The 27,522-nt window shown below is 51.3% G+C and overlaps 1 protein-coding gene across 1 annotated transcript in view; it reads left to right on the top strand.

Annotated features, from left to right (window-relative positions):
- LOC133351706 (neuronal cell adhesion molecule-like) overlaps positions 1-27,522 on the top strand; it is a 167,574-nt gene that overhangs the window by 135,480 nt on the left and 4,572 nt on the right. Inside the window, 19 exon segments of the mRNA XM_061567118.1 lie at positions 725-836; positions 1,148-1,314; positions 2,163-2,310; positions 5,069-5,193; positions 5,304-5,405; positions 7,080-7,277; positions 7,896-7,966; positions 8,383-8,626; positions 11,141-11,256; positions 12,747-12,791; positions 13,843-14,041; positions 14,421-14,543; positions 16,506-16,688; positions 17,595-17,717; positions 19,099-19,202; positions 19,204-19,261; positions 24,063-24,197; positions 25,526-25,598; positions 26,330-26,341. Coding sequence (XP_061423102.1) covers positions 725-836; positions 1,148-1,314; positions 2,163-2,310; positions 5,069-5,193; positions 5,304-5,405; positions 7,080-7,277; positions 7,896-7,966; positions 8,383-8,626; positions 11,141-11,256; positions 12,747-12,791; positions 13,843-14,041; positions 14,421-14,543; positions 16,506-16,688; positions 17,595-17,717; positions 19,099-19,202; positions 19,204-19,261; positions 24,063-24,197; positions 25,526-25,598; positions 26,330-26,341 — 2,338 coding nt within the window.

Below are 27,522 nucleotides of genomic sequence, written 5' to 3'. Positions count from 1 at the left end.
CCCTCCCCTCGTATTTTGTTCCGCCTTCAAAGTCTCCTGTTCCTCCACCTCCTCATTCTGCTTCCTCTCTTCTGGCTTCTCTTCATCCATCCTTCCTCCTGCTCCTCCTCAGTGTTTCCTCATATAATGTGTCTGTTCTTCCTCCACTGCTTCCATTGCAATTCGCTCCCCTAATTCCCCAACCTCTCTCTTTCTCTCTCTCTTCTCCTGAAATGTCTCTTCTCTCTTCCTGAATCTTTTTTTTATCAACTCCTGACCTATCTCCGCCTTCCTCTCCCTGCCCCCTCACTTGTCTCTCTATCTACTCCTCTTCAATCATCTGGCTCCTTCCCCCTTTCTCTCCCTCTGTCCCGCCCCCCACCCCACCCCACGTGACCCCGACGTTGACTCCACGACGAGTGCCAGGGCTGCGCCCGTCCCCGTGATGACGACGCACCACCAAGCCGCCGTCTCCTCGTTCGGAAACTTATCTCGATGGATCCGGCAGACCGAAGAAGACCGATCTGAAGTTGCAATTCTTTTTCTAAACCCCTTCCTGCTAATTGCGGTCACAACCCCTGACCTTTATGGGGACACGACTTGACGGTTTCCCTCCCATCGCTAATTAAGTTGATAACTGGAAAGACCGCACCTGGAACCGCGCCCTCGTTAGCGTTTCTGCGGTTCAATGAACTCCTAACGAACGACCCCTTCCCGCTCCCTGTCCCCCCCACCCCTCCCACAGCCGTGCCCCCACGGATGCTGACGGAGCCGGACAGGCTGTACATGACGAGAGAAAAGCAGGTCGTGTACATCGAGTGCAAGGTGTTTGCGTCGCCACGCCCCAACATCCTGTGGTGAGACAGGGCCCTGGCTCCCTCTCTCCCTCCCTCTCTCTCAATTAAGCATCGGTTAGCAATGCAGGCAGCCGAGCGGGCCCGGCGCACGCCGTTTCTCCCGCTCACTCGCCGTGACCCTCGTCGCACCGCTTCGACTTCAAGATCTCCCGCCCCCCTCCCCCCTACTCCGGAAGCGTGACATGCCGTGAATGCTCGTGGCCTGCTGGTTAACGCGAACCGACAACGCCGGCGGTTGACTCAGCGTTGTCGGTAGTCACGGCTCTCTCTCTCACCTTTCCCGTTACCCTGCTTGTGCCGCGCGCCACCAGGTTTAAGGGCGTGGAGGGTAGCCAGCTGCAGGGCGCACGCTACCGCACCTTCGAGAACGGCACGCTGCGCATCTCGGACGTGCGGCGCACGGACGCCGGCACCTACACGTGCGTCGCGAGCAACGACCTGCGCTCCAACCAGGTCCAGGCGCGCCTCTCCGTCAAAGGTAGCCGCGTCGCCGCCGGCTGCCGCAACGACACCCGTCGCCAAACCTGATGGGCGCTGAATCGCCGACGGACCGCCACTGAAATGCCACTCGAGCCGGTGCTACCGACCGCCAGCCGAAATCACGAGCTGCGAACTGGGCCAGCGCTATTTATAAACAATTCGCCTCGACACTCCCTCATTCCCTAGGGTGTTTCGCCAAGGCTTGGTGCTTGTAGAGGGGATTATGGAATCGGCCCTGAACAGCCTCATCATTATCATCACAAACAATGCGCTGCTGGATGAAGGCATTCCCCAAACAGTCACTATTTCTAATGGCCTCAACAATCTGCCTTTCACACACCCAGGACCCAGAGCAACATTAACATCGGTGCACCACGGAGTGCATCTGTCGGGGTCTATGGCTAAAGATGGGTGGGGGCTCTTCAGCGCTGGGGGTCGTTGGCGTAACTTTTGAGTGTGCAGGCAGTGCAGCTGCACCGGGACGCATGAGCCCGGAGAGGAGTGATGGGCCAATGGGGACCGTGCGACGCCAACAATCGTGTTGGCTGCAGCCAGGTTGATTGTTGCAATTGAAGCATTGAACTTAACGTATGACGCCAGTTTTGTGTCTCTGAATGGTAGGTGATGATGAAGAAATGTTTTAAACGGATCACACCGTATTACCGTGTATCGTGCCGCGATCGCTTTATGCTCAAAGCTCAAAAAGCCAGCTCAGAACTGACGGCGAGGGCTTCCGCGTGCGTAGTGCAGTCCGTGGATCACCGCTGTTGCCACCGCGCCGCGTTGCCGTGGTCCCATCGGTCCGACGTCCCGTCGATTACTGTCTCCGTTGCCCACCTCCCGCAGAGGCGACGCAGATCTCGGGCCTCCCGAAAACGCTGAGCGCTCGCAAGGGCAGCGACGTGCGCTTGGAGTGCGTCGTGCGGCACGACCCCAGCCTGGAGGTCACCGTGTTGTGGCGCCGCAACGGCGCCGTGCTGCCCTACGAGAGCAGGTGCTCGCCAGTCCCGCCCCCTTTACCCCCCCCTCCCACCCACAACCCTGACCCCCTTCATCGCTGCCCCCCATCGACCCCACTGAACCCTCTGCTTCCCCGCATTGTCCGACTGCTTTCTCTGCCTCCCGCATCTCCTACCGTTGTCCGCTCCACTCTTTACCGCCCACCGACGATTCCTGTACCCCTTGCACTGCAGCCAACCGGCCCCTTCACCACGTACCACTGCTTCTACTGCTTCGTGCCACCCACCATCGCCTACTCCGACTCAGCACTGAGATATCGCCTACCGCCTCTCATCGTATGCTGCCACTCTCCACTGCCCTCCGGCATCTATCATCACGACGCGTACCTCCCACTAACCTGTCACCTTCAAGTGTAGTGTCTGCCACTCTTCTTGACTGCCTTTCTCCGCCTACCATTGCCTACCACGCCACAAACTGCACTGCTTCCTACACCTCACGCAAGCGAACACTCTTCCCTTTCCTGTCCAACTTCTACCACTGCCTCCCCCTTTGTGCCACTGTTGTGCATTGCACCTCACACCCTCCCACTGAACCCTTCGCAAGCTACCACCTGCCACTCCTATCAACTCCTGCCATCTCCTGCCATTTCGCTGCACCTCCACCTCGTCCTTCTGCCCAGTGCCTAACACCACCCAACACCACCCTTCAAGTCCACCCTCTCTGACATGAGGTTTATAACATAAGGACAAAGACGAAGATCCCCGGCGCGGCCTATAATCGGTCGTTGAGACATTTGCTGTCAGCGAGCACCTATTGAGGCCGGCACATCACACGAGGTTGTGTTGTGGCCAGCACCACGCCCATCCGCCTTTGCCTCACCAGTGCTGACGTTCACACAACCCACCAGCTACTCATGCGTGATTGAGCCAACATAGGGGAAGGCCAGGAATGGTAAAGATAACCACGAACGATTTTTGCCGTGGCTGGGAATTGAAGGCAGGTCAGAGGGTTCGTAGCACGTTGCGCTAACCGCTAGGCCACCGCTCACCATTTCGGTTATAAAAACCACTTGGCATTACTAAGCATACGATATATAAATGTACAGATAGATAAAGACAAACATCTCCCATATAGCCTCAACAGACAGTTGGGGCAAGTGCTGTGAGTGAAGGCCGGCACAGCACACGAGGCGGTGGTGTGGCCATTACGACTCCCGTTCATATTTGTTTCCCAACTGTTGATGTTTACCCATGGCACCAAGTACTCATGGAAGTGCTCATCGCTGAGCCGACCTTTTGGGAGGCTCCGGACTGCTTGACATATCTGTCGCCACAAGCAGGAATTGAACTCGGGTGGCTGAGTTCGTAGCATAATGCCTGAACGAATACATTGCCGCACCCCACAGGCACACAAACACACACAGACACGTGCACGTATATACACACACACACAGTTGCTTGGTTAATTTACGCGGAAAGCCTCATGGCCATCATTAACATTAATGCGTTCATTCATAGGCGGCGGTGTTTACAGGTGCTGTTAGGGCTAGTGGGAGCAGGCTGACGGGGGGGGGGGGGGTCTGGGTAAAAAGGACAGCGTGTTTGATTGCCTCCCACTCACCCAGAGGGTGCTCCCATCCATAATTAAACGGCATGCGCGATGCTACGGCGCCACACAATTTGTGTCACTGTCTTCAGGTTTCAAGTTGATTTTCTTGAACCAGATGAGAACGAGCCTGAGACCAGCACGGGATCGTTTGCAACGGTGACCTCGGTCACCAAAAGGACAAAATGCCATCAAATCAAATCCAAGTGTAACAATGAACCAAAGAGAAATTCGAGCATGATCAACCGAGTAGAATTTCAGTAGAGCAAAAAAAAAATAACCCAATAGAAATTGTAGCAAAAACTTCTGCGTTACAGAATAGTGTGAACACATATTCTTTGGGTCTTTCGGTAAAGTCACGTCATATACTTGCACAAGCAAATATATGACAAAAGCGCATCCCTGTATATTATCAGACTTCACAAGCTTAAGCAGGGTTGGGCCTGGGCAGGACTCCGAGGGCTTGCCAGGTGTTGCAAGCCTCACTGAGTCCCATGACTCTCTTTGAAGAGGTTCCTGCATTAGGATGTTTGACAATAACAAAATGCAATAAAATAAGCAGGATTGAGGACTTTGATGTAGTCCTTCGGAGACTCGGGAGCCTTGCTGTGGATGACCAGACTGCACAGTGGTCATGAGATGGCAGGACAGCAATGGGCTTAGTTCACACGCAGATGGAAATGATCAGAGTTGCCTGTGGATTAAATCTATCTGCGTGGAACTTTTAAGAGTTAATCCACCGAATACTCGCACGTTTTCTCTTCACATGCTCTCACTAAAACTCTTACTAAAAAACATTCCAGCGTAGCAGGGGCACTCCTCAAACATAGTTGCTTTGCTGTGTAAGCAATTGGCATGATACCTACAATGCCTGACAGGCGCCTTGGTGGTCGCCCACCCATATACCACCCAGGCTCAATCCTGCATTGCTTCCAAGATCCGATGCAGTCGGGCGCATTCAGGATTGAACGGTTGCAGGTGAAAGAAAATGAAAACAATAACCAATTCTTTAATCAAATCGCGACTTATAATGCATGATCAATCGCCTGATCTCTGTGGAGGGTGTGAATCTTTCATCACGTGACTACCGCCCTCTCCTCCCATGTCTCCCGGTGGTGCTGCACCCCCCCCCCCCCACACCTAACCCCCACTTCCTCCTCCATCGCGCACCCCCCCCCCCCCCACAGGTATCGGGTGAATGGTTCGATCCTCGTCATCGCGAGCGTGCGGGAGGCGGACGAGGCGAGGTTCACGTGCACCGCGACGACGGGCACCGACTCCGACTCCGCGGGCACCTCCCTCCGCGTCCTGGGCAAGTCCCATCAGCCTGGCACTCTGCCAGCGAGCGGTTGGCTAATTCGCCCATTTGACCATTCGACGTGTTGGTCGACTGAATGATTGATCCGCGTCGTTCCCCCTCAGACCGACCAGACGCCCCGACCGACCTCCGTCTGAGTGAGCGTCAGGACCGCAGCGTTCATCTGGAGTGGGCCAAGGGGAGCAGCCACAACTCCCCAATTACAGGTGCCGCCCCCACCAGCCACATCATACGCACTTACAGGACCTAGTTAAGTTCATATTGGTCAAGGTGCAGCCCTGCATTTACTTGCTTGTGCCACTGTTGGCGGACTAAGGGGATTCGCTTTCTCTCTCTCGAGAGAGAGAGAGGGCTCTTGGGAGCCCCCCTCTACTTTGACCGACTCCTCCACGCTGCTCAAATAACTTGGAAGAGGTGTAAGTACCCACACCGCATGCGACCAGCCGATTGACGAATTGCGGCATACACATTTTTACCGCTGGGTGCTAATAACCGCAAATTGTGCACATTATGAGTGCTTTGTACGCTAATTGCATATTGAACACTACTTGGATTTTGTAAGGCGGTCGAACATTGATCGTACATTGTTATGACACATTAATTGGCGTAAAATGTTTCTCTCTCACGTGCGCCATCATCACAGCCACACTGTGGCCATGACGGTTATTGCACCGCTCACGCTTGCTTGGACATCACAAATAGGCCGCTACAAACTGCAGGACAACAGCTCCAAAAAACCTGCCTCACTCACGCCGGCCAGAGCATCAGGCCAGAGCATCAGAGACTTCGAGCTCGGGCTCCACGCCTCCGAGTTCTCGATCGAAACATTGCACCCGATTCGCAAAATATTAGCACGGTATCATTCGTGTTTGTTCTAATTATTTCCACGATCATTTCTATCACCAAACAGCGGAGCCAGTCGCCCAGTTGCACCGCCACTTTTGCCCCCAATATCTCAGGATGCGAATCGGGCCCTGTGGCTTTATTTCTTTCTACCCAATGTAATTCGTCGTCGCTCTGAAATCGACTTTCTTTCCCCCCCCCCCCACCGCCCCGAAAGACGTAAAGCGCACAGCTTCTCCGCCCCCCCCCCCCCGCGTTGCGCCGCACATCAATCCGCGTCGATCCCTCGCTCCCGGCCCGTGGTGACGTGCAGCTGCGTCACACGGGGGATTTTCCCCCGGGTTTTGCGAAACGTCGCGGGAAGCTGCGGCGGTTCGGGAGGGAACGGACCGCCAGCGGCGTCGGTGATGGAGGGGCGCGCCGTGCCGTTTGTCCGAACGCACGGGGACGCCGTCGTTTCCTCGGATCAGATTTTAAATTGAGTTTTCAGTCTTGTTTTGTTTACACATCCGTCCACCCGTAGACACGTCCGCCTCAGTGTCCATCCGTCCATTTATCTGTTCTTAATAATAACATGTATATAGCGTTTTTCATCAAGGATCTCAAAGCACTGTACAGAACACAGCAGCAGCAGACATTCAGCATAAAAATAATATTATAAATACATTTTAAGAATAATTTACAAAATGAACTAACAGTTTAATAAGCGTACGTAAATAGGTTTTAAGGTGCATTTCTTCCATCCGTTTGTCCATCTATCTGTCCATCTGTCCTCCTATATTCATTCATCCATACTTTGTCCCACTATCTTTCCATCCACCCACATATTTGCCCATCTGTCTGTTCATCCATACATCTGTACAACTGTCCCTCTGTCCACCCATCCGTACCTCCATCTATTTGTCCAGCCCATGCTTAAAAATGTCCACCCATCTGTCCTCCCCCATCCTCCATTCATCTATCTGTCCATCCATTAATTAATTTGTCCATAATTTATCTGTCCATCCACCCCATCCACATATCCGTCCGTCCGCCAGAATTCCTCGTGGAGTTTGAGGACGAGCGGTTCGACCCGGGCACGTGGAAGGAGCTGACTCGCGTCAGCGGCAACCGCAGCTCGGCGGAGCTGCGTCTCTCGCCGTACATGGACTACCGCTTCCGCGTGACGGCGGCCAACGAGGTGGGAGAGAGCCCGCCCAGCGTCCCCTCCGAGTCCCACACCACCGGTCCAGCCGGTGAGAGACGATCGCCAGAGACGGGCGGGGGGGGATCGCCGACACGCAGAGCCACGTACCCCCGGCGCGAATTGTTCATTTCTCGCGAAGCCGTTCATCTGCGAGACACCCTTGTGTTTACATGAACGACTTTCACGCAGCATTTTCGTGGCCCCCGTGTTTTGCGAAAACACTTCCTGTTGTGCGGTGGCGTTGCGGCTTGCGCACTGCCCTCCAAACCTGGCGACACGAGTTTGATTGCCGCTCACGGCGAACACCGGTGACGATTGTCTGAACTGGTCTTGGGCCTCTCCTAGGTCGACTCGGCCTCAAATGAGCACCTGGTACGGTTTGCTAACATCGCCACTAAGGAGACAAAGGCGGCCGGGAGTGGTGCTGGCCACCCACTCCCTCCTGTGCCGTGGCGGCCTTCATACGTGCTCGCTAATAGCACTTGCCCCAACAGTCTGTTAAGGCTGTGCAGGGGATCTTTGTCTTTGTTGTGTGAACGGTTCTTTTTCATCTGGTGAGACCTAAAGTGATTCGAACGTACGTGCGTCGTTCAAAAGTCTTGATTTCTTTTTGCCTTCCCCGTCGTCCCGCTGACACCCCCCCCCCCCTGGCTCGTCCGTCGCCCAGCGCCGGACATGAACCCGACGGGAGTGAAGGGCGAGGGCACGCAGCCCAACAACATGATCATCTCCTGGACGGTGAGAGGGCCGGCAGCCAGGGGAATAGGATGGGCACAACGTCAATGCGCATGACGATGATGATGGGGATGTTTTACGGTTATGACAATGTGTCTGATCATGATAACAATGATGATGATAATGATGGCGACAATGATGTCAAAGATAACAGTGATGATGACGATGACAGTGGCAGTGTTTATTATTGTAAAGGCGGCGTGCGTAACGATGGTGATGATGGTGATGACAATGACGGTTATAACGTGAAAGATAACAACGCTGATGACGGCGTCAATGATCATGACAACGGTGATCCTGACCATGACACACCGACGATGATGACGACGGCAATCTTTTAAGACGACAACGACGACGGAGCGATCGCGATGACAACGACGATCGACGATGCCCGCGCGCACGTGTGCCCGCGCGAGCAGCCGCTGTCGGGCGCCGACAGCAACGGCCCGGGGCTGCACTACCTCGTCGGGTGGCGCGTGCGCGGCGCGGGCGGCGACGGCGACGGCGGCGGCGCGTGGACCGACACGCTGGTGATGGAAGCGGCACGCTACGCCGTGCAGCACACGCCCACCTTCACCGCGTACGAGCTGCGCGTGCGCGCCGTCAACGACGCCGGCGAGGGTCCCGAGCCTCGCGTCGTCATCGGATACTCCGGCGAGGACTGTGAGTGTCGCCGGACAAGCGGGGTGGTTGGCGGGGGGGGGAGCGGGAAACGCCGTGTCAAACGATCGTCGCTACGCGCAGGACGTTGCCGTGACGAGGTGGCCCCCCTCGTCAAACGCAGTGGTGGGGGCTGACGCTGCGGCGGGCACCGGACCGGCGTCGATGGGAATCCCGGCTCGTGGTTCAAACGGCATGTGCTTAATAATTAATAATGATAATAATGATAACGCATGTGCACGGCTTCTTCTGCCTGTCCACTGCTGGCCGATGGCCTCACCACTCCTGTTCCGCTTCGTGAGGTTTATTTAACCGTCAGTTTCAGGTGAAGGCGGAGAGCATAAATGTGGAAGCATTGCAGTGCAGTACAACAGTGGATGTTGCTCCACTCCCCTCTACCGCCTACTATGTAGAACCCGCAGCCTATAACAACCTGTTTGTGATCGGTGGTCACCCAACTACACGCTATACAGGCTACTGCTTAGCTTCCAAGATCCAACGAATAGCACGGGTTGGCTACGTACGGTGCGAACGAACTTTCCAACACACAGTACATACACGAGGTGCATTCTGGGTTGATGTCGTCACAATTCAATAAGACGGTGGCGTCGTAGTCGACCGGCGGTGTCACCATGCGCTGGACGATGCCCGGGTTTGTTGTTGTTGTTGTTGTTAACAACGTCAGCAATTTTCCCGAGAAGCTCGTTCAGAATGCCGGGGGGGAAATCCTTAGGGACTCCCTCCACACCACTTCCACCGACTGGCAACCCGCCCAATCCACCCAACCGCTGTCCAGGATGCCTCACTGCATCTGCGCACCTCCTTCAGGGTGCAGTGCAGCAGGATTTTCAAGCCACGGCTCAAATAGGATTAGGCAATAGGGATAATGAACGTCAATTATTTATGCGGGAAGGCCTCCGCCGCGTTTCAACATGATAGTTTTTTTAAGACGGTGCTGCTTTGGCTTGGTTCATTATTGGTCTCTTTTGGGTCGATCGCGTCGGTGCAATGTCAGTTTCTCTTTTTTTTGCTGTAACCCACCACCCGACAGAGCCAGTCAAATCAAGTTGTCTCGTCGTGGGGCAAATATGCCAATTCATTTGGGTGGTTAGCAAACCGAAGCGGGAGTGTTGAAAAGCAGGCATTGTTTTGATAACTTTCTACGTTTCACCCGAGATTCCATCCCGCACCATGAGGTGTTAAGAAAGGCTCAGCTATATCATGAGAGATTTTCTGCCAGTATCAAAGTATGAAAAAATAAGAATAGGTTTTACCCTTTCTGGCATTAAAACAAATGTTCAAACACCAAGAAGATGTTCAAACACCAAATAGAAATGGTTAAACCTATTCTTATTTTTCAAAAGCTCGGGTCTCTGCTTTGGGGTTGATAGGAAAATTCCTTTATAAGCAGTGCTTATAAAGGGATCAGTAAGACTCCTCCACAAATCTGGCTGCCGCATGCTTAAGCTAGTAATTACTGGCGAAACGTCGTACTCAGATTGTAAATGTTGTGGCTTGGCTCTCCAACACACCGGTTAGTGCTGTACTAGTGACAAATTGGCCACGTTCTGTTTACGTGACAACCCTTACTAGTTGTCTGTGTCGGGTGGTGGCGGGTTTTAACGACACTTTTATATATCTACGCGATCTAACCCAACAACCTCTATTATGGATGATGTTGGTCATGAAAGCCTCCTACGTGTTAAACTGGAAAGCCAAAGCCATGCATTCGAGCAGATTGCACTCGAAGGTTCGCACGGACTGGTGCACAAACTGCCTTCATCTGGCCACCTTGCAGCCGAGTGCAATTGGGAAGTTCACACAGCGGGGCGTGACCCGACCGGCCGTTGCGTCCGAAATCGCTCGACGTTTGTCGAATTCCTTTGCCGCGTTGGCGACCTGTAGCCGCAATCCGCGGGCGCGCCGCTGCGAGGTTGCCGCTGCCAGGCAAAGCGATAATGAGACGGCAGCAACGCGGGGGGAATGCTTCTCCCGTGAATATCCCTCTTGGGAATCGGCGGTCTCGATTTACACACGCGGGTGATGCGCGACGCTTGGCCTGATCGCAAAACGCGTTTGTTAAATTGGCGGTCCGTGTTACCGGGGGCGTGCGTGGGTGGCTGCGTTGGGTTCTAATTTATGCCTCCCCCCCCCCTCTCCTCCCCGTTAGCTCTTGGCAAGTGTTGTTCGTGATTTGCCGTGGAGCGGTAGCGCAGTGCCGGTTGGTGCACCGCGCTGTGAACACGGCGAGCTGAATTTGATTTCCACCCCACCTCCAATCCCCCCACCACTTCACTAGTCGGCACTGACCAGCATGTTTGGGAGATTGATGTAAAAAACTAAAAAAATTATTACAAAATAACAAATGTTCTGCTCGTACGTTCCCCCCCATTGCGAGAATCGTCGTAATGGTGACGTTCGGCGTTTTAGTAAGCGATCGATCGCATCCAAAGCAGATGACAAATTTCAGCTGCCGGTATTTTTTTTCTTTTTCCCTCTGTGCACGACTTGCCGCAGCTCCCTTGGAGGCACCGGGCAAAGTGGACGTCGAGGTCCTGAACAGCACATTTGTCCGCGTGTCTTGGGAGCCGGTGACAGAGGCCTCCGTGCGTGGCCACCTTAAGGGCTACAAGGTGAGAGCTCCAACGTGTGGCCTTCTCCTTGCAGTCACAGGCTCACACGTACAGCCTTCTTCATTCAACCACAGCCTCTCACTCGCACGCTCAGCTTTCTTCAATCAACCACAGCCTCTCACTCGCACAGCCTCTCACTCGCACATGCAGCCTTCTTCAACCACAATCTCTAACAGTCATAGCATCTCACTCGCATGCACAGCCTTCTTCAATCAACCACAGCATCTCACTCGCACAGCCTCTCACTCGCACACGCAGCCTTATTCAACCACAGTCTCTGACAGTCATAGCATCTCACTCGCACGCTCAGCCTTCTTCATTCAACCACAGCCTCTCACTCACACAGCCTCTCACTCACACACGCAGCCTTCTTCAACCACAGTATCTGACAGTCACAGCATCTCACTCGCATGCACAGCCTTCTTCAATCAACCACAGCATCTCACTCGCACAGCCTCGCACACGCAGCCTCCTTCAACCACAGTCTCTGACAGTCATAGCATCTCACTCGCATGCACAGCCTTCTTCATTCAACCACAGTCTCTTACTCACACGGCTTGTTTTGTGTTTTCTTCTACTTGCAGGTCTTATTCATTCAGCCACCACCCCTACTCATTCACATGCACCACCTTCTCCATTCATCCCCCTTTCACAATATAATAATACAATTTAGATCTAATGCTCCATCTCTGCCGTGGACATCCTACCGGGCACGTTCCCTACTTTGGCTGCCACTCCACCATTAGACTCTAAACAGACTATTTATATTTTACCAGGTAAAGGCCTACTGAGCTATGTAGCTCTTTTTCAGAAGCGACCTGGCCACAAATGATTGCTCAACAAAGTGGCTTGTCACGTCGAAATGTATGGCATGTTGATAAATGTGGAGGGAAAAACCGGAGGACCCGGAGAAAAATCTATGCGACCACGGGTGGGAATCAAACCCACAACCTCCTGTATGCCAGGCGAGGTAGTAAACACCTCGACCAATCCACCATCAATATGACGTCTCTACCCGGCATTTGTTCTCTGATTCATGTGTTCCTCTTTTTTCTTCTTTAAGCGTGATTTCAGGTGTTCACCTCTCCATGCTTTCAATCGATTTGAGAACTTAAAATTTCAGTTCGTCTGCCGTGCGACAAACGATCACGAGGCAGCGTTTGTGAAAGTGCAACCACTGCAGTGTGAATGACACCGCTTGGAGAAAATCAACAGAAGCCCTGAAACTAAAATCTCTTTTAGATGTCCAAATGGATTCCTCATCCCATGACAGGACGCTGATAAGCACAATTGTAATAAATATGGGGAAAAGAGACAAAATATTTGTTTATTTTATTGTACTGTAATTGCCCTGATATTTACCCAAGTCTCTTGGGCAAACACAGGAGACAACAAATATCAACGTGCACCCCGCTGCTCAACTTAGTTCCCGTTAATGATTGGATTGACCCGAGCGTGTGACCTGCTCTCTGACCCCTGACCTCCCCAAGGTGTTCTACTGGAAGGTGCGAGAGCTCCTAGGCCACCCCACTCAGGTGAGACTGAAGCTCCCAGGGAAGGAGACGGGGCCGAGTGAGACCCCCCCAAGCACGGAGGCTGTGGTGGTGCGATGTGAACGATAGCGATCGTGATGGAGATCATGAACGTGTGTAAAGATGGTCCTGGTGTCGCTGATGATGGTTATGATTATAGCAATGATGGAGGCAGTCTCTAGTTTACGACGGTCTGATTTACTACGAGCCACATTCACGACGTTTATGGGCCACCATGGAGCCATTTACGACGCAGAAACTTAATTTAAGACGCATCTTCAGACACGACTTCGAATACATTTGAACCGAGTCTGGTTTCCGATGCGACTTCACTTGAAGCTTTTGTTATTCTCAAGTGTTTTTCGTGGCTTGTTACCTTTTAAACTCTGTTAAATATGGCTGTTAAAATGAAAAAGCACATCGGCAAGTGATGTTTCTACTGTTTCGGTCTATGATTTACGACGGGTTTTCCAGGAACACATTGTATCGTAAAAGTGGGGACTACCTATATATCTACTGACAAGAACCACAACGATCATCTTTATAGTGATGATGATTTTTAGAGCGACATGTTGATGATGATGATGATGATAAAACTTTGATAATAGTGGCCGTGATGATGATGATGATCATTTATAATTAATTGTTGGGTGAGGCCACTTAACGATCTCACCAAATCTGTGTCACGATAAAACCCTCCACCAGCCAACCAAATTAATTGTCACGTGGTGCACAAGCGTTTAACAACGCACCAACGAGTAATATTTCATTTCACTGGTAAGATAGAAGAACGAAACTCACAAACGAACTTAGCCAATGCATCCATGAGATACCTGTGTCTATCACCCTAAATGTACGAATGATACGTTCAGCGATTACACGGTGATCATGTTTAGTTTGTTGTTCTTCCCCCCGCACCTCCAGTTAGCACGGTCGGCTATGTACTGTGCGAAAGAAGTTCAACATAAACATACGTAAATGATGACGATGTCGGCGACGATAAAAATAATGACGCAGCTTCTCCTTTCCGCACACGCGCTCACGCCCTGCTCAGGAGCAGCAGCAGCAGCAGCGGCGCCGGCGGCGCCGGCGGCGTTCTGACCGCCGCTTCCTGGTGTTCGCGCCCGACCGGCGGCACGGCGTCGTACCGGGACTCGAGCCGTTCAGCTCCTACGAGCTGGACGTGCGCGTGTCAAACGGGCGCAGCGACGGGCCGCCCAGCCCCGCACGCTCCTTCCAGACGCCCGAGGGCCGTGAGTACGACGCAGCGTGGCCTCGCACCCCAACAATCCCAAAATTCAGAAATGTGTAATTCCCGTGATGAAATTAATCGGAAAGTAATATTTACACCGGGGGCATCTCGGCGTGCTTCATATCGCGTCTCATCACATTTGAAAGGGAACCCCTCAGCGGCAGCTGTCCCTGTGGCCGCAAGGCACCTCGGCGCCTGAACTTTAAACTGGAATTAGTTTGCCAGTAGGGGGCGCGATGATTCCTCTTTTTTTTTATTCCCAATTTCGTAATATTCAATCTGGGTGAGAGTTGTTCCCTGCTCACATCGGTTGCTGCTGCTCCCCCCCCCCCACCCCTTCAATGCCTGCTCACCCCACCAACACCCCTCTCCCCTACCAGTTCCGTCCAAGCCCGAGTTCCTGCGCATTCAGAGCATCACGTTCAACTCGGCCACGCTCGTGTGGGCCCCCCCTCTGCAGCCGCACGGTGTCATCACCGGCTACGTGCTGCACTACCAGAGCAGTGAGTGTGTCACGGGCTGTGTCCCGCTGTCTTACCGGAGCAGTGTGACATTTGATTATTTCACTTAAATTCGGCTAAATTCCAACAGGAAGAATTAACACTTGTTTTGTTATTATTTCTTTGCTTATATTGGGAGTGTCAAAATCGATTTTTCGAGCACCGAGCGGTGGAAAGAAAGTGAGTTAAACCAGGCGGAAAACTCCGTTGAGACTGAAGGTCTCTATTTAAAGGCAGACCTGCATTACATTTTATAACACAATTAACCAGAAATAATCCTTCCTTTGTGTTCATTTATCATTCAGAGGGGAGTGGGTTTGGGGTTTTTTTTGTCTTTGCCAGGAAGCCTTGAGGGGTTATAATTAGCGCAGATGATGAATGGATTTTCGCCGAGAACAAACATTAATTATTCCGATGTCACAGCCTGCCTTTGGGTCCACACGCACTCTTTGTTGGTGAATGAACACGTTGTATTGTATCACACTGGGCTCAATAAACGCTCTCGCTGTAAACATAAAGACAAAGCACCCCCCTCCCCGCCATTCCCCCTGTTAAGCATAGGGCAGTTTGACTAATTGAGCAATTTCACGGTCCAATCGATGAAAATCATTGTCACATTACTCGTGTAATTATCTGTAGTATTACAGATATATGGATTCTTGAGAGGTCAGTGGTTTGACACGGATACAAATATTGGTAGCGAGTTCGTCGCTTCTCAGTTCGAAACCCATGGCCGCCCCGGTAAATACTCGAGGGTGCATTATTAGCTAAAAATAACACGCTCCGTTTGCATCACAGTGGACGTTAAACAACCCATGGCGTTTATTCGAAATCGTTGGCCGTTGTGTGCCGGCATCATGGCCCCAAACCTGCCACATTTTAACAATGATTTGCAGGTTACCTGATTATTCTCAGATTGTATAAAAACCACGCCGCAACATCACCCCCTACTGGCAGTCTGTAACCGTCTGCGGTAGAGGACGTCTTCGCGATAGCCTTGCACTATGAGAAGGGCAATGATCACCATTGGAACCTCATTTGCCAGTAAAAATATGATAAATGATTTTTTTTACCCTTCTATCTGGCAACAAAACTGACACCTTTTTTTACAAGGAGTCATGTTTACATAGACCACAATACCTGCACATTATCAGAGTTATGTTTTTGTTTGCATTATGACTGCAGGTATTGTGGTCTATGTAAACATTGACTCCTTGTAAAAAAGGTGTCAGTTTTGTTGCCAGATAGAAGGGTAAAAAATCACTTATCAAGGGCAATGATGTCAGGTGTCCTCAGTTATTATTATTTCATTTGAGTACAACCGCACAGACTGGCTGGTATTTTATGAGCATTTCTCCACAATCAATATCCACCACAGCCTGGGGGGGGGGGGTGGGGTCGTAAGTAAACAGGAGCCGCTTGTTTGAGTGGGTGAGACAGCCTGACCTCTGCCTTTCTCGGTCTGACCTTTGGCAGTCTGTCCCGATACGACCCTGAGAGTCACCGCACTCCCTCCCACCCCTCCTCCTCCCCACCACCACCTCGATTAAATTAATGAATCATTCATGTGTTCCGTCTTAAACGTGCCGTGCTTCTCGTTTCCACTTTCCCATTTCAATGTCTTGTTTGTTAATGCGTGTGTCTTAATGGTTATTTGTACATCGTGTTTGTATAGCGTCCATTGTTCATTCAGTCTCTCTCATTTGTACCGTCTCATTTGCACTGCTTGTCGTGTGCAATGTGTGTATTTCAAGTTGCACGGGCTCTCTCGTTTTTTGTAATAACTCTCTTGATCCGTCCGCCCTCTCTACTTTTTCACCGTTTCTTACCCGTGAAGTTGGCATCTCAACTGCGCGGTCCGTCTCGTTTGTAGCATCGCTTCCCCTTTTGCTCCCGTCCCATTCGCTACCTCGTTCCTTCGCCCCTGACCTCGTCCGCTCGCCCCTGACCTCGTCCGCCCCGCAGTCAACGGCAGCGGCCCGGAGCTGGGACCGCCGGCGCGCGTGGAGCTGACGCGGCCCAACGTGACGTCGCACACGCTGGACGGGCTCCGGCGCAACACACGCTACCGCTTCGGCGTGAGCGCGCGTACCCGCGCCGGCGAGGGCGGCACCGCCGACGAGGAGGGATCCACCGACCTCGACGTGGGTGAGCGACCCCCCCCCCCCACCACCACCAACGCGACCGCCGTGACGGTCGTGATGGCGATGGCAGTGATGATGATAATGACGGCGGTGGTGGGCGTTGTAATGACGGGCACGGTTGTCACAAGGTAATGATGATAGTGATGATGATTTTGAAGATGACAGTGGTGATGATGGTGATGATGGATGTGGCGACGATAGTGTCGATGGTGAAGATATTGATGACGGTGATGATGATGATGATAATGATGACGGTCATGATAGTGATGATTTTAGCGATGACGGCGATGATAGAGACAAAGAAAACAATAATAGTGACGGCGATAATGACATGATGACAATATTACGGTAACGTCTCACTCACTCGTACACTCAAAGCCGTGTAACTCACTAAGAGCACTGGTGCCAGCCGGGTTTGTGCGCGCACGTGTTTTCGCTGCCTTCTTGCGTGTGTGCGTGCGCCTTGCTTGCTGGTTGCAATAATTGCCCAAAAAAACTAAATTTCTTTGGTGAAGCTGCTGCGTTGGCAGTGGTGCGCAAAGTCAATGGGTTCCATGTCAATGACATTGTGGCCTTGAAGAGGATAAGAGGTCCTAACATTTGACGACATTTTGGGCAATGTTTTCTGATGAAGGGCCATTGCCCTGGAACGTCCCCTATTATATATTTTGTGTCGTTATTGACGAAAGCGTTCGAGCTTTTTGTGTTACTGAAGAAAAAAAAAAGAAAAAAAATTCCAAACAGCCTTTCACAGGACCCTCCTGAATGAGACGAGCGCTTCAGACTTCTGGGCCCATGAACATATCAACGAACTCCTGGGGACGGGCGGGAACGTAACGTGACGCGTGTCGCCGTGACTGTGTGTGCGTGTGCGCGTGTGTCCCGGTTGTCGCCGCGGCGTCCTCACCAGCTCCGGCCTGGATGGACCCCGTTGTGGCCGGCGTGGGCGAGAATTTTGTAAACCTGAGTCTCGCGGCCGCCCCCGGCGGACGGTCGGCCGACGTGCGTTACATTGAGTACGCGCCAGCCGAGAGTAAGACCCAGCAAACCCTTCGAATCCTCACGAACCCACCATCACTGCCCCAACGCGTCGCTCAGTAGACTCGCAGAAGTCAATCTTCAATGTTAATCGTCGATAGACTCACAGATGTAATGTTCAATAAAAGCCTCACTGGACTACAGATGTGCTCTTCAGTGTAATCCTCAATGCTTCTAGATGTAATCTTCAATGTGAAATAGACTACAGATGTAATGCACAAAGGGGGGATCCTCAATAGACGATACATTTTAACTCTAAATAGACTTATGCATATTGATGTAATTCCTCAGTAGACATAGTAATGCAACACTTCACCGACTCATTCCTGTAATCTGGACCTCTTATCTAAATGTAATATTACTCGACTCATATATATGCAACCATTAATTCACTTGCACATACTAATGGATATAACCGCTCATAAAATTATAGATGCAGCCCTTAATCAACATACAGTATTGATGTAGGCCATAATTAAACTTTTGACGAAATCCTTAAAATAGATGTGCTGATGCTAACATTAAGACTACATCGAAAATACATGTTTAAGAATAAAGCAATAATGTTAAAAATCTGAAAATCGAATGTTTACTCGTCACCAATCGCTAGCTTAGTTTGGCTACGACTTCCACTCTGCAGCATATCTTTGTGTGATGTGAATTTACTATTTAACTTCTTAAAATGAACAATCGTTTTACACATAATGATTTCTCTTGGAGTGGAGCGGTGGCCCACTACACTATTAACCTGGCGTCCCGAGTTCGATATCTCGACCGCGGCTAACACCAGTGGCGAGAAATATCTAAACCAGTCGCGGGCCTCACCCCTTCACCAACCGGCACTGCCCAGCGCAGCGAAGCATGTGAACACCAACCCCCCATGGCCAGGCAAGGTGTGGGGAGACCTTCATCCAGCAGTGGATTGACACAGCTGTATATCTTCTTGGTTCTTTCGGTAAAGTCGCGTAGAAGGGAAATAATAAAATATAAAAAATAAAACATAATAAAATAATTCTCACGACGTTTCGGCCACAACGCAAGCGTCTGAATGATGCTGTCTTCCCAACAGACCTGTTCTTCACCTGAGGACGGCTGCTTGCGTTGTGGCCGAAACGTCGTGAGAATTATTTGATTATGTTTTATTTTTATTATTTTATTATTTCCCTTCTACGTGACTTTACCGAAAGAACCAAGAAGATGAATCCCTGCAGTCACGAATGCTTTAAATCGAAGAGCTGTATATATATTAGTTTCCCCGTTTATATATCGTTGCATTTTAACATCTGTTGTTCCATTTACATCTTTTTTTTTTCCCCCGTCCGTTTGTTCCACTTTTGTTTTGTTGTTGGCCGGCGCCACGCTTTGGCGCTTGCCAGGCGACGGCGGCTGGGTTAGAGTCCTGGTATCTCCCGGGCAGATGTTCGCCGTGATCTCGGGCCTCGAGCCCGGCACCGCGTACCGCCTGCGCTGCTCGGTCGATTACGACGCCCGGCGGCGTTAGTTACGGCGGCGAGGTGCCCGTTGAGACGATGAGCACAGGTGAGGAGCCACCGCCCGCTGTGCACGGAGAGACGGGTTGGCGGTGGTGTAGTGGTGGTGGCGGGGGTAGCGGTGGTCGATGGTGGTTGCGGTGGTTGCGGTTGCGGTGGTGGTGGTGGTCAAAGGAGGGATATTTCAGTGAGCGAGTCATCAAATCAGTGTCAATGCTTATTCTTTAAATCTAAGAACCAACCCCTGTAATAGATGCTACAGAGTTTACTAAGCATTTACGTTTTATGAAATCATTCAAACTAAGCATACAAAGTGAAAGAAATACATTACACCAAAGCGACCGCAGCAATTTCATGTGGCGTACACGCACAGATGTAAACACTTCTCAGCTCGATCTCTAAAGACACCCTGCAGCAGAAAATTACCCAGAGGCCCTATATTTGTGTTTAATGGCCCATCTTGAGGGTAGAGAGTGGGCCTTCACCTGGACATTTCGACTGATGTATGCTTCTGTCAAATCAGTTGGCACTTGCCGTGGCATTTAAACGCAGATCAGCACTCTGCAAGTTTGTAACTCGATCAAACAATTCGCACGAATTCAATCTCTGCGCTTCAGACGATGTCCTGACCGCATCATCACGGCGAGGTGATTGTGTTTGTCTGCTCTGCGCCGAGACTTAATCACTCACTGTGCACAGAAAGAGGTCAACAAATGTGGACGCCTTGGAGACAAATCTGAAGACACATTTTTTTTCATTATTACAATGGGATTATTATTATTATTATTCTGCACATAGCATTTCCCCCAAGATGTGGTTGAAATGTGGAGCACAATAGAAGATAATGTCATCGATTACACTCATTCTGCAAACACAACAGCGCATTCATTCTGCGAGGCGCCGTCACGAATCTCGAGCGCCGTCCGAGTGGCAAACGCAGACGCTGAGGACGTCTCGTAGAAAATCCGCCACGGTCGATGGAGAGGAGGGGGGTCAAGAGGTCGGGTTTCAGGCGACGACTCGACACATGGGCAGATGGGTCGGCAGGAGCAACGATTCACACCCCTCTCCCACGTGCGCGCGTTCCGGGCTGTGCCGCGTATTGGTTCGGCATAACGTCCGACGTCTTCCACGTTCCGTGAGCTTCTTCCTGAACCTAAATGAAAGTTCTCCCCGGCACGTCGAGCGAAACGTCGGACGGTAACCGAAACAGCACGCGGCACGGCACGGGAAAACACGCGTCAGAGAGCAAAACGGCACACAAGCGCAAAAACCTTACGGGGTTGCATTTACACGGCCCATTCACAGGGGGCAGAAAGCGATTTTTGACACTGATCTGATGCCTTGTCCCGTTTCGGTGACCCGGAATCTCGCCGTGGCACGTCACCGTGGATGTGCTCTTTTTACTTCCCCTTTGTCCGTTTGTCACGAGCCAAGCGGCCGTTGGTCTGCGACGATTGCTGCCAGCGACCGTCACATGCAGGCAGGCAAGAATAAAATTATCAAAGAACCCAATCGAAATCAATTCCCGCCGATTGATTTTACTCGGCCTCTTAAACACCCATTTGCCGTGCGCCATCACCGTCAGCGGCGTCATTGAGGGCGCAGCGCCGGCGATAAACAGCCGACATTTCTCCACAATTCTCGCTGCCCGTCAATAGTGTAATGTGTCCGCTGCGAGACGACGCCTTGTGGCACGTCGGCTGAGGACCGCTTGCGTTCGTGGCTCTTTGGGGATGTTATCTTCCCCGTGATTTTCTTGTTGCACCTCCTCCTTGTCCGTTCTGTCGTCGCAATCACTAACCGCGCTTGCCAACGCTCCGGTTTCTCTGCAAAGATCGATCGCTGGGTCGCGCGGTGCTGGCAGAGCAGAGTCTCAGGCAATCTTGTCTTTGTGTAATGAGACAACTGACAGTTGTGTGGGGAGGGGGGGGGGGCGATGGAGGGCATTTGGGAGGCAAATTCTTTCTCCGAAGGAGACCTGGAGATCAGTTTAAGGCCATATTTTTTAATTGGCAAATGGTTCTATATAGATGTTATTTTGACAGATGACCTTTATGAGTAGGTAAGAAGTAAAATAAGGTTGCACATAGAAGAAAACTTGATGCAGGCAGTGATGAAATCTGGCTGTCGCCTGATGAAGCTAGTTGAAATTACTGGCGAAACGTCGTACTCAGATTGTAAATGTTGTGGCTTGGCTCTCCAACGCACCGGTGTGCTGTACTAGTGACGAATTGGCACGTTCTGTTTATGTGACAAACCCTACTAATTGGCTGTGTCGGGTGGTGGCGGGTTTAACGACACATTTATATTTACGCGATCCAACCCAAAAAAAATCTTATATTATGAATGATATTGATCGCGAAAGCCTACATGTTAAACTTTAAATGAGAAGGAAACTGGCACTATTCGGACACACATGTAGGATGGACAACAAGAGGAAAATGTAAATGTGTGTTGTTCCGAAAAAATGGAAGGAACCAGAGAGAGAGGAAGACCTCACAGAGAACGGCTTGACAAGACAGAGAGGAAAGTGGAAACAATTGACGAAATGTGCATTGGACACCTACGGTGCTATCTGCCCGTGGATCGTGATGATGAAGAGTCCTTTACCAGGAGCGTGGAGTTTCCACACTGCCCTATGAACCTGGTGAGCTAAGTTCAATTCCCTGCTACAACCTCCCCACGCTTGACTATCCAGAATGGCAAAGTATACTTAAGACAACCTCCTTGACGAACAAGGAATAGGGTTGACAGAATCAGTTGGTTAACCTCGTGTTTTTTGAGAGCTCATTTAGAACAGAAGCCTCTCTTTTTCTCAAGGGAGACCTGGGGTGTAAATGAGTTCAGCAAAGCAGAAAATGAAAAACGTGTAAACAAAACAACGCACAGAACACCATTAAAAAATATATATTTAACACAATTGTGTTAATGTATTAAAGAGTACATCTAAAAACAGTATCAATCGCTGCAGAGGGTCGCGGCGTAGCGTCTACGAGAGTGGCCGCGGGGATTGCCACCCACGTGGCTGCGTGACGTGCCGGGGTTATCGCTGGAGCAGTTACGTGAGACGTTCATGTTCACATCCGAAACGGCAGGCAGGCAGGCAGGCAATGGGGCCACGTTCTGTGCGCGCACGGCTCGGCTTTGCCTTGGGGTGATTTCTCCGCCGCTTTGTGTGTTTCTGCACCGGTGCTGGGTCTTCTCTTTGTGTGTATGTATGTTGGACTTCTTTCGCACCGTACGTCGCCACCCGTGCTTTTTTACCGTCTGCCTCAATCTGGAACGCGAAATTGGCGGTGAGTAAAATCACCGCCGCGTGATGTTGGCGGTGGTGGTGGTTGTGGCGACGGTTGTTGGCGACGATGGGTGGCGGTGGTGGTGGCGACCTGAGAGCGAATAACACTGGCGATTTCGTGGCCACCCTCACCGCTGCCTCTTCGCCGGAGTGCAAGTCACTGTGCGTCGCCGCGGTCGCCCGCAAAACCAATCTGCGCCTTGGCGTGTACGGGCTGTTTGTGCACGGCCGAGAGAAACACGAACCGCACGCCGCTGCCCTCTCTGCGGTCGGGAGGCTGCGTGATTCGTGAACCGCATGAGCACGGTCAATAACACGTCGATGTGTGCGCAGCCTTCCGAGTGAAACATTTCACTTGTGGTTTGAATGAACAAGCCATGAGTCAACACCCCACAAGCTGGGTTCGATTCCCGGCTGTGGGACGGTGGTATGAGATGAGGAGCCACGGTAAAAGACCAATGAGGTGGTAGTTGCACAAATTTCCCGAGTTCAAAACTGTGGGTTTCAGCCACTCGTGATTAAATTGGGTTCTCAGGTTTTTTTTTTAAAGGTCGAATGAAGGGGCACTGAAACATATAAGAATAGGTTTTACCCTTTCTGGCAATAAAACAGGTGTTAAGATGTTTAAACACCGAACAGAAACCTTTTGCAAGGAATCGTGTCGGCATTAACCACACGTACTTGTGGTGAACATGCAAACAAAACCATGCTCTGGTAGTATTTGATGCATTGTCTTTGAAACTGATTGGTTCACACCAAAGACAGCTTTCTTTAGGGCCTAGTCTCAAAGCGTGTTAGACCCCAGAGGGCGCCAAAAAGTGAACAGCGCATAGACAATGCCACTGTCAGGACATTGAGAGCTCGGGGTGAGCAACCAATTCTTATTCATATTCTTGGGTCTTTCGGTAAAGTCACGTAGATAGGTTCAAAGAAAATAACAAAATAACAAATGTATTTTCTTTGAACCTATCTACTTGACTTTACCGAAAGACCCAAATATATGAATTCCTGCAGTCAAGAAAGCTTGAAGTCAAGATTCAACCAATTATTATTTTTTATACTGGCAAGAAAGGTCACATGATGGGACTGAAACAGTTCTGCACAGTCTCCTTCCACGGACCGTTCTCAACACGCACTGGGATGGTGCACTGCTCACTGCAAGAGTTCCGATCGGACACCAACGCCGATATTGCAATTGGAGCAAAATTGCGGAAAAAGCCTAAATATATTTCAACTTACCAAGTGGGTTATGCTGAGCTAGGTGGATCGTTGCGAGATGGTGCCGGCTTGTAAAAGTTCTCGGGCTTCATTTAGCAGTAGATAGATCATGGCTGCTGATTATAAAAGACGAACCAATCCCACGGTCAGTACTGCGCTCTGCCAGGAGGTTACCAAGTAAAAAATAACACATATGATCACCGCTTTTGATCGACATCAACGGTCATAGGTCGTACATGGACGACAATAACGAACGCTGCGTTCACTACCGCTGCACTTTTCTCCACTCTCGTGCCACCCACCCGTTCCTCTCCATCCTTGACGATGGCACCAGCAGAGGTGGCGAGCGCGCAGCTGACGATCGCCACGGAGGGCTGGTTCATCGGCATCATGTGCGCCGTGGCGCTGCTCGTGCTGGTGCTGCTCGTCGTGTGCTTCGTGCGACGCAGCAAGGGCGGCAAGTACCCGGGTGAGCGGTGCGGGCTTCGTCGGGCGACGGCTTTCAGTCGACGACGATGAAGACGACGGTGACTGGAGGCAAATGGACGGTGACGAGCGACTGCCGCCCACCGGCAGAGGCCAACGAAGCGACGACCGACGACGGGCGGGATGAGATGAACGGGGTGTGAAATGAAATTCTGCCCGAGATAATCGAGGGTGCAGTTGCACTCACTGTACGTGACGAAACTAATGAGTGTGAAAAAAGGACGCAGGCTGAGATAGTTTGGCGATGTTATTGGAGACTGCAGTGCTGCGAGGTCATTGGCTACATATAGTATTTGACAATATGTTTGCTGAGTTCATAAATTGGCTGACCTGGTACGTTGGTGGGGAGGCGGTGGACTGTTTCACTGTTGTAGTCGACTAGAACTAAAACTAAATTATTTTTATTTTACGAGCTAAGGCCCCACTGAGCACTTTTTCAAGAGCGACCTGGCCACAAATGACGGCTCAACCAAGTGGCTTTTACAAAAAAAAAATATCGTGTTTTTGGACCAGACTAAAACAATGACTACATGAAGTCCACAGTGAGGCTCGACGAAACTACCACAGGTTGCGATCGACCGGGACGATGACTCGGTAAGAATAAAGCGACCACATTGGCAGTGCGGGCGGGTGACGCGGGGTGCCGGGCGCCACCTGCAGCGCAACGTTGGCAACTGCGGCGACGGTGACGTCCGCTCGCACTCCCCAGTGGCTTTACCGTAACTTTTAGAGTCGTTTTGGTCATTGGTGAAGTTTCGCACTCGTGCAGGACAAGCTCAGAATGCACGGCCTCATTGTGTGTCCCGCAAGGCAGGAATCATTAGCTTTACTGGTTTACGTATCCCTTTAAGCGGCGTCAGTCCATGTTGTGCATTGTTCAAGAGATCTCCGAAGCAGTTCTGTGATATCGCCTTCTGCGGGCCACTGACTCGTTAGCACTTTTCAATGTGATTGAAAGCGCCGACGCATTGGCTCTGTCTGCCACCCTGGCTGTCCGTCTGCAACACAGGGGCACTGCGACTCTCGTAAAGGATTCTAGAATGTGAACGAAGCTTCGGTGTAAAGTTGCGTCGCTGTCAGGGACTCGTCCGCGAGAGAAAACTGTCCGCAGCGATCAAAGCGTTGCCCGCACACTTTCCCCGGCAGGGCCGCTATCCGAGCCGCCGCGTCGTTGCTCCTTGCGCGTCCGTCGCACACGACACCATTACGATCGCTAATTAAATACTTTGGCTGTTAAACGATATTTCTGGAAGCGTTAGAGAATTCATGCATGTGCATGAGCTTTCTTCCTCGTGTTTTTTTTATTTCCAGTGAAAGAGCGAGAGTGCGCCTACCCGGACCCTGAGAATCAGCAAATGAGAGAGAACATCTTTGCCGAGTGCAGGTAACGCACCGCATGCAACCAGATGCACGGTAGGAGGAACATTTTGCTTGTTAGAAGAAGAAAAAAAATACCTGAACATGTGCGTGGTATTCGGAATTTTGAGACCCCCCCAGTTGAAAAATTATAAGGCCTATATTTGAATGCAGCCACCAAGCCTTGAGACTCCTGAATTTAACTCCTGACCAAGGTCTATCCCATCCCATTGTTGTCGTATACATCTTAAGTTTAATTCCTGGTCATCATCATCGTGATGATTATTGTCGGCATCGTAAACATCGTCATCGCTGTCATCGTCTCACATGGGTCATCGCCTGGTCAGGCCACACTGTTTGGTTCAATAACTTTTCAATTGGAAATTAAACAACACCTTGCATTTTGTGAGTTTCCACTATTTGTTGTTTGAGTAGTTGGTTGGATGGTGAAGTGGGTTGCTTGGGTGGGTGGGTAGATGTGTGGGTGATCGGGTGGTGGGTGGGTTCACGGGTGGTTTGGCAGCATGTGTTTGGGTCGTAGCGAGTCGTTGGTGGTGTAGCTGGGTGGGCGGGCAGTTAGGTGGGTGGGTGGGTAGGTGGGTGGGTGGGTAGGTAGGTGGGTGGGTGGTTGCGATTGAGAACCGAGCGGTGGATTGAGGCAGTTGAGAGATCCGAGTCGGTTCTCAATCTCTCCAAGCTCACTCCCGTCTAATGTTCTCCCCCTGTCTCTCTGAACACCCCGCGCTCGCACACGCGCAGAATACGGAGACGGTAAGTGCCGAGGCGGCCCCCGTCGCGGGCGCGATCCGTCTGCCCACCCACCCGGTGCATGCCCCCCCTCGCCCGCCCCCATTTCTAAGCACCCTTACACGTGGATTCATTGAGACCCTAAGCGAAAAATGGGAATCACAAAAAATCGCATCTTAGAGGGGCACTCAACCGTCACGAGCCTGGTCACCGATGCCTGTCCTGGAAAACATCAGTCGATTTAATTTGGTTCGTAACTTAATTTGGCAACAGCTTCGGCTTATAATGGACGTTGCCCTTGATAGGGTTGTTCGTGCAGCTCGTCGCCACCGTTACGATCGTCGTCTGTGTTGAGAGACTGCGTCGGTCACCACGACGTCGACGGTGCGCGGGACGTGGCGACGTCGCTCGGAGCTCGCGCTAACTTCGCAACGTCCAGCGGACGTTTTCATTCCTGTTCATTTGCATTATTGCTTCGCGTTTATACTCAGCCATCGTCATCGTCAGCAGCCATGATTATCCACTGCCTGATGCGAGCCTCCCCAAGCCGTTGCCACCCCCCTCATGGTGTCGCGATGCAATGATCCATCGAGATCCTGCACGCAGATTGATCTCATTGTGGTGGCGAGATGTTAACTACCTCACCTAGTATGTAGGAAGTCGTGGGTTCGATCTCGACCACGGCGCCTGTATATATATCTGGAGTTTGCATGTTCTCTCCATGGTCACGTGGATTGTCCTCCGCGCCCTCCGGCTTTTCCCTGGACATTTAGAATCAACGTGCGTTTAAGAGTATTTGGTTGCTATAAATGTTCACATGATAAGCCACTTCGTTGAGCTATCATTTGTGGCTGGGTCGCTTCTGAAAAAACGGCTACGTAGCTCGGTGGGCCTCACCCTGGTAAAAAAATATAAAGTTTTGTTGAGTTAGTTTATCTCTGGCGATGGTCGCCCTGTCAGGCACGTTCCTCTCCTTTGACTGCCACCCCATCGATAGTCTCAATCAGTGGCCATCGTCCCTCCTATCGATGCATCTGCCCCAAGCTCAATTGGTGTTCTGAAGAATGCGATGTCTCTCACACGGGTATGTTCTCCGATCCACGTTCCTCTTTCCGACTCTTGAGTGTAATTCCCAGCATGCAATTCTGCATGCTTCCTTGCACAGATGTCAGCATTTGTTCCATTTTATTTGTATAAAGTCCATA

Source organism: Lethenteron reissneri, chromosome 38 (genome assembly GCF_015708825.2).
Source record: "Lethenteron reissneri isolate LAM-NWPU_2019-01 chromosome 38, ASM1570882v1, whole genome shotgun sequence".
In the NCBI taxonomy this organism is placed as follows: Eukaryota; Metazoa; Chordata; class Hyperoartia; order Petromyzontiformes; family Petromyzontidae; genus Lethenteron; species Lethenteron reissneri.
This window is presented reverse-complemented; position numbering and strand designations above follow the sequence as displayed.